Source organism: Panulirus ornatus, chromosome 63 (genome assembly GCF_036320965.1).
Source record: "Panulirus ornatus isolate Po-2019 chromosome 63, ASM3632096v1, whole genome shotgun sequence".
NCBI lineage: Eukaryota > Metazoa > Arthropoda > Malacostraca > Decapoda > Palinuridae > Panulirus > Panulirus ornatus.
The window spans coordinates 12,673,236-12,680,863 of record NC_092286.1 but is presented as its reverse complement, the minus strand read 5'-3'; the positions used below and the strand labels follow the sequence as shown (position 1 = coordinate 12,680,863).

Genomic DNA, 7,628 nt, shown 5'->3' with positions numbered 1-7,628 from the left:
GGTATACGTAAGGTAAGGTAAGGTCCCAGACCCAGCTGTGGGGGTAGAAGACCTCCGAAACCATCGTAAGGTATACGTAAGGTAAGGTAAGGTCCCAGACCCAACTGTGGGGGTAGAAGACCTCCGAAACCATCGTAAGGTATACGTAAGGTAAGGTAAGGTCCCAGACCCAACTGTGGGGGTAGAAGACCTCCGAAACCATCGTAAGGTATACGTAAGGTAAGGTAAGGTCCCAGACCCAGCTGTGGGGGTAGAAGACCTCCGAAACCATCGTAAGGTATACGTAAGGTAAGGTAAGGTCCCAGACCCAGCTGTGGGGGTAGAAGACCTCCGAAACCATCGTAAGGTATACGTAAGGTAAGGTAAGGTCCCAGACCCAGCTGTGGGGGTAGAAGACCTCCGAAACCATCGTAAGGTATACGTAAGGTAAGGTAAGGTCCCAGACCCAGCTGTGGGGGTAGAAGACCTCCGAAACCATCGTAAGGTATACGTAAGGTAAGGTAAGGTCCCAGACCCAGCTGTGGGGGTAGAAGACCTCCGAAACCATCGTAAGGTATACGTAAGGTAAGGTAAGGTCCCAGACCCAACTGTGGGGGTAGAAGACCTCCGAAACCATCGTAAGGTATACGTAAGGTAAGGTAAGGTCCCAGACCCAGCTGTGGGGGTAGAAGACCTCCGAAACCATCGTAAGGTATACGTAAGGTAAGGTAAGGTCCCAGACCCAGCTGTGGGGGTAGAAGACCTCCGAAACCATCGTAAGGTATACGTAAGGTAAGGTAAGGTCCCAGACCCAGCTGTGGGGGTAGAAGACCTCCGAAACCATCGTAAGGTATACGTAAGGTAAGGTAAGGTCCCAGACCCAGCTGTGGGGGTAGAAGACCTCCGAAACCATCGTAAGGTATACGTAAGGTAAGGTAAGGTCCCAGACCCAGCTGTGGGGGTAGAAGACCTCCGAAACCATCGTAAGGTATACGTAAGGTAAGGTAAGGTCCCAGACCCAGCTGTGGGGGTAGAGGACCTCTGAAGCCCTCGTAAGGTATACGTAAGGTAAGGTAAGGTCCCAGACCCAGCTGTTGGGGTAGAAGACCTCCGAAACCATCGTAAGGTATACGTAAGGTCCCAGACCCAGCTGTGGGGGTAGAAGACCTCCGACACCATCACAAGGTGTACGTAAGGCATGGCACGTCCTCCAGACTGAGCTGTGGAGGCTGAATACCTACCTCCTCGATCCACCGTAAGGTAAGAGAAGCATCTAGAAAAGACCCCCTTTTATTTTTCATGTTCGTTTGCTTCGAAACCGCTGGCATTATAATGAGTTGTTGTGATCTATTGAGAGAAAACCCATTTCTTTCATTTATCACAGGAGATTCAGCTTGTTTTCAGTCGGTAGTGACTTTCTTCATCAGGCGCTTCTCGTGTGACGTTAAACGGCGATAAGAGTTGAGGAGTTGGTCGTAAATCCAGGGGTACACCAGGGTGGGTGTGATGTCACCGAAGTTGTTTATAGTTTGTGTGGATGGGCAGGACGTGAGAGGAGAATAGAGATGGAGTGATTGTGGCTGTTTGGAGGGGGGCTGTTGGGGGGATGGGACGGAGCTGACGACCCGTGAGGCACACGATGGAAGCTGTCAGTCATCCTGTGTATGCAGATGATGCCGTTTTCTTTCATAGATCACAGGGTGAAGGGAAAAAATGTAAGCCGCTTTGATAAATGTCATGGGGGGGAAGATGCTGAAACTTTTCGAGGGAGGTTCTCTTGTTTAGGGGAGATGGTTGGTTCTTGTAGAGACTGAAGGTTAAGGCGGCGAAGAAGAAGAAATAAGTGTAGTTAGTGGAGATTGTGTTTACAATGTCGGTCCACAGTCGGCCCAGCTGTTCATCCTCACCTAAGCTTTGGTCGATAGTTTGGGTACCTGGCTTGGGCTAGGGGATATATATATATATATATATATATATATATATATATATATATATATATATATATGTATATATAAGGTTAATGAGGGCATTCAGTCACCCATACCGTCATAGCTAATAAAGATAAAGAAAATTTGGATATCACTTTCTCCTCATCTTTAATTGTGTCTGTGTGATCTCAAGCCTCCTCGATGCAGGTCGATAAAAAAAGAAAATATGAAGTCGGCAATAAAGCAGCAGGGACTAACAAGGTAGCGAGAATTTATATCATGGAAAGAACTACGTAAATACGAGAGAGAGAGAGAGAGAGAGAGAGAGAGAGAGATGTGTGTGTGTGTGTCATGTGAGGAAGTCGACAACAACAGAGCGCGAAAGCCACTGAAGATGTGTGCAAGACGACGTGGTGGAAGGTACGGTGGCTGGGAGGGAGACAAGAGTTCATAATTGGCTGAGGGTACAGAGAGAGAGAGAGAGAGAGAGAGAGAGAGAGAGAGAGAGAGAGAGAGAGAGGATTCATGAGTGTACCATGGAGAGGTTAAGGTGTACCGTTAAGCGGTATCCTTAAGGGGGTGTGGGAGTCATTTAAATCCTTAGGCTGTTATACCTAAGGGGTCGTTTGGATGGTGCCGTTGTACTCAAAAGGGTCGTACTTGTCGTGGTTAAGGGTCGTTACCGTCGTGCTCATGGGCCACATTAGGTGGCATCGACGTCTTTAGGGTGTGATTTTTTATTTTTTTTAAAGTGTGTGGAAGAATTTTTTTTCTTTTGTTCAATTCGTGACGTTGAATTTAAGGATGTGAAAGGAGCAGCGAGGCTGTGTACTTCATATATTTAATATATATATATATATATATATATATATATATATATATATATATATATATATATATATATATAATTAACGCTCATAGTTGTAATGTAACAAATGTTAATAATTCATCGTATTAACAAGCATTTGATACATCGACTATCATCATAATTTTGATTTAAGAAGCATAAATTGTCCTATTATAGTAAGACAAATTAGACCATTCACTGCTGGGACGGGTGAGCGCTGGTGGTGTTGAGCGCGGGATGGGTGAGCGCCGGTAGTGTTGAGCGCGGGACGGGTGAGCGTTGGTAGTGTTGAGCGCTAGAGGGTTGCCAGTGCTCATCATAACGTCCCTCTTAATCCCTCAAAACCACCACCGCCATTACCCACACAGACTAACAATAATTAATATCTCTTCTCCCTTCTCCATTGACTCTCCCTTCCCTCTAACCCCTCCTCTAGGCACCGTTCTTCCTCATCCATCCCCCAGTTTGGGATGTAGTTATCGAAGTGATGTACCATTAGTCCTCATCAGCTGATTAATCTGTGACGGAGATTTTGGCGCGCTCGTCTTCGTCCGCGCCGTAGGGTCCGTCTCCTCTACTTCCTTGGCGGGACTTCCAGCCTTGCGGTAATGGGGAAGACCATTCCTCCATCCCTTCAGTTTTCGCGCTGATTTAATTATACCACAAGTGTTACGCCCCGAGATCATAAATATATCGAGTAATTTAATATTTTTTTTTCCTTCAGAGTTCTCTACAATCAGGCGACGATGGATTTTCCTTCGCTCTCGAACATAGTCGCTGAGAGTTATCTGTGTTTTTATCTTCAAAGTTTGATGTGGAAAGATATTTATGGATGATTTTCCTCTCTTTTATGGTTCATAGTTTAGAGACAGGTGTTAAGGATATATGTTACATACGAACACTGACGTAATTTTTTGAAAAATTGATAGTTTGAAGTTCAAAAGTTGTTGGCCAGCGTTGCCAAGCGTATAATAATCTTGCAATTGATGGTTTTAAAGTACACATACCCTGACTTACCAAAGTACTTGACGAATATCGTAGATATTTTTTTTTCTCTTATTTCAGTGAAGGTCGTATACCTGGAAGCTTACCTTACGTATATCATGGATATTTTTTAAAAGAATTTTGAGTTTTTTTCCAGTGAGGTTCGCATACCTTAGCTTGCTGGTCGATCGATGAGGTTAATATCGTGTGATCTTCAACTTCCTCACTTGGTAGACCCATCAAATGTCCGAGGTTCACTCGTCCCAGATGTTGATAATGTTTTGCTTGGTCGTATTCTATGTTTTTCTCCTCCTCCTCCTCCTCCTCCTCCTCCTTCTTCTTCTTCTTCTTCTTCTTCTTCTTCTTCTTCTTCTTCACTTATTGTCATCATTATTGAATAATCTTAGGACTTCTCTCTCGAAGGGTCAATCAGATTGCGCTACAGTCAGTAGCAGGGAAAGGATGGGGATTCCATAGGGATGAGGATTCTTCGAGGAGATTGTACTCCGGTGACACAACCTCCAATAAGGGGACTTCTCATACTCGCGGCGTAAAACCACAAGCAGGTGCAGTCCGGTAGCGCTACGCTGGTGTTGTAGTATGGTTTTCTGTGTCAGGAGGGGAGAAGTACTTCGCTGGGTGGCTGCTGTCCACAACCTACTGACACGGAGGGTGTATAAGATGGTTCCGGCCATCACCTCAACACTCCTTCGTCAGGAGGGCAGTAGTACTTCCCTGGGGCGGCTGGTGTCTACAATCTACTGACACACAAGGTGTAAAATGGTTCCAGCCATCACTTCAACACTCTTGATTTATATACCAGACAAGAGATTTGTATTAGAACCATATATCTAATGATAATATTTAATGTTTGTATATATAATGATATAATATATATATATATATATATATATATATATATATATATATATATATATATATATATATATATATATATATATAATGATATAGATATGCATCCCCCCTTTGAACTCCTGGGATTGTATAAGTATACAGCAGACTGTATGAATCATACTTACAATGGCAGACATGTCTAACAGGGTAGTTCTTGAGTGCGGTCTTCAGCTCATCTCGGTGTGGGGGACCGGTCTGGCCCTTAAGTGACTCGTTGCGTTGTTGACCATTAAATGTACCTCGATTATTTCCATGATTATTATTGATTTGAGACGTAGCTCTTAAGATTAGGATGTACCGGCGCGCGCACACACAAGACCCGATGTTAGGACGATGAGGGTCGGCGTAGAGATGCTTGTTGCGTGTCTCTCTCTCTCTCTCTCTCTCTCTCTCTCTCTCTCTCTCTCTCTCTCTCTCTCTCTCTCTCTCTCTCTCTCTCTCTCTCTCTCTCTCTCGATCTGCTGATCTGCAAAAGATATAATATATATATATATATATATATATATATATATATATATATATTTTTTTTTTTTTATACTTTGTCGCTGTCTCCCGCGTTTGCGAGGTAGCGCAAGGAAACAGACGAAAGAAATGGCCCAACCCCCCCCCCCCCACATACACATGTATATACATACGTCCACACACACAAATATACATACCTACACAGCTTTCCATGGTTTACCCCAGACGCTTCACATGCCTTGATTCAATCCACTGACAGCACGTCAACCCCGGTATACCACATCGCTCCAATTCACTCTATTCCTTGCCCTCCTTTCACCCTCCTGCATGTTCAGGCCCCGATCACACAAAATCTTTTTCACTCCATCTTTCCACCTCCAATTTGGTCTCCCTCTTCTCCTTGCTCCCTCCACCTCCGACACATATATCCTCTTGGTCAATCTTTCCTCACTCATCCTCTCCATGTGCCCAAACCACTTCAAAACACCCTCTTCTGCTCTCTCAACCACGCTCTTTTTATTTCCACACATCTCTCTTACCCTTACGTTACTCACTCGATCAAACCACCTCACACCACACATTGTCCTCAAACATCTCATTTCCAGCACATCCATCCTCCTGCGCACAACTCTCTCCATAGCCCACGCCTCGCAACCATACAACATTGTTGGAACCACTATTCCTTCAAACATACCCATTTTTGCTTTCCGAGATAATGTTCTCGACTTCCACACATTCTTCAAGGCCCCCAGAATTTTCGCCCCCTCCCCCACCCTATGATCCACTTCCGCTTCCATGGTTCCATCCGCTGCCAGATCCACTCCCAGATATCTAAAACACTTCACTTCCTCCAGTTTTTCTCCATTCAAACTCACCTCCCAATTGACTTGACCCTCAACCCTACTGTACCTAATAACCTTGCTCTTATTCACATTTACTCTTATATATATATATATATCTTTTTTCTTTCAAACTATTCGCCATTTCCCACGTTAGCGGGGTAGCGTCAAGAACAGAGGACTGGGCCTCTGAGGTAATATCCTCACCTGGCCCCCTTCTCTGTTCTTTCTTTTGGGAAAAAAAAAAAATGATGAGAGGAGAGGATTTCCAGCAGCCCCGCTCCCTCCCCTTTTAGTCGCCTTCTACGACACGCAGGGAACACGTGGGAATTATTCTTTCTCCCCTATCCCCAGGGATATATATATATATATATATATATATATATATATATATATATATATATATATATATGTATTATTTTTTTTTTATTTTCATACTTCATAGATGAGATCGCATTTTTACCAAATGGCGTCCTAGCTTCGTCTCTTCGATGTATATCAACTGGCAAGCATCGCCAAGTGGGATGTATGTGGATGAGTCCACAGGGAAGAGAGAGAGAGAGAGAGAGAGAGAGAGAGAGAGAGAGAGAGAGAGAGAGAGAGAGAGAGAGAGACGTGGAAAGGGCTGGCCCAGGAGAATTCATGCACTCTCAGGCTTCCCATCTCCGTTCCACGAGTTACTGCCATTTAAAATCATCTGATGAGTGAGTGAGGTATGACATGATGGATGGATGTGGATGACGTTGCCTGGATCTTGTCATGGGAGCGTGAGGGAAATAAGAGACACAGGAGACTCTCACAAGTGTTTTGAATACGTAGTGTTTGGCTGCTCGCTTGTCATTGCTCTGATAAGTTTGGGAGGTCGGTTTGACGTGTGTGTGTGTGTGTGTGTGTGTGTGTGTGTGTGTGTGCTTTAAGGTCACACTAATGAGGGTTTTTGCTGCGTTGGGTACGATGACGTAAGAGGCGAACGGAATGCATACGACGGATAGAGGGGTGTAAGGTAAGGTAAGGTAGGTTAAGGGAAGGTAAGGTAAGGTAAGGGAAGGGGTACGTTGTTAAGATAAGGTAAAGTAGGGTAAGGTAAGGGGTAAGATAAGCTAAGTTAAAGTAAGGCAGGGTAAGGGAAGTTAAGCTAACGTAAGGTAAGGTAAGGTAACGTAAGGGAAGTTAAGCTAACGTAAGGTAAGGTAACATAAGGTAATGTAAGGTAAGGTAACGTAAGGTAATGTAAGGTAAGGTAAGTAAGGTAAGGTAAGGTAAGGGGGGTTAAGCTAAGGTAAAGTCAAGTGTAGTGTCCCTTAGATCATGTTTTGATTTACCTTATCGTCAGACGTCATGGTATTGCTAGTAATGTCGTACAGCAGATTGTTTTTAAGTAAAGCATCCTGAACGTAGAATAAAGACAAACTAAGGTTATTAACAAGAGGCTTAGTTATGTAACTAATTTATTTTTATTTCTCTTTCAAGGTACGTTACTCGGATGATATATTTTCTTTTTTAAAAGAAAACGGGTGTCTTCGTTGTCGGGCGTATGAAGAAGCTGTTGTTAAGAGGTAAGTCGACATTTCGTTTGGTTGACATTATAACGAATATATGTATTTGGCCATTTGCCTCTCAATTAAATCAGCTTATCAGATACAGATAAGCACAGGAGAAGCTTAAGGCTGAAGC

At 43.9% G+C, this 7,628-nt stretch overlaps 1 protein-coding gene across 1 annotated transcript in view; it reads left to right on the top strand.

Annotated features, from left to right (window-relative positions):
* The first annotated feature begins 7,473 nt into the window (after nucleotides 1-7,473).
* The window catches only part of Egfr (epidermal growth factor receptor), a 397,002-nt gene continuing 396,847 nt past the window's right edge, over nucleotides 7,474-7,628 (top strand). The window contains exon 1 of the mRNA XM_071656716.1: nucleotides 7,474-7,510. Coding sequence (XP_071512817.1) covers nucleotides 7,489-7,510 — 22 coding nt within the window. The 5' untranslated portion in view covers nucleotides 7,474-7,488. The remainder of the gene's footprint in view (nucleotides 7,511-7,628) is intronic.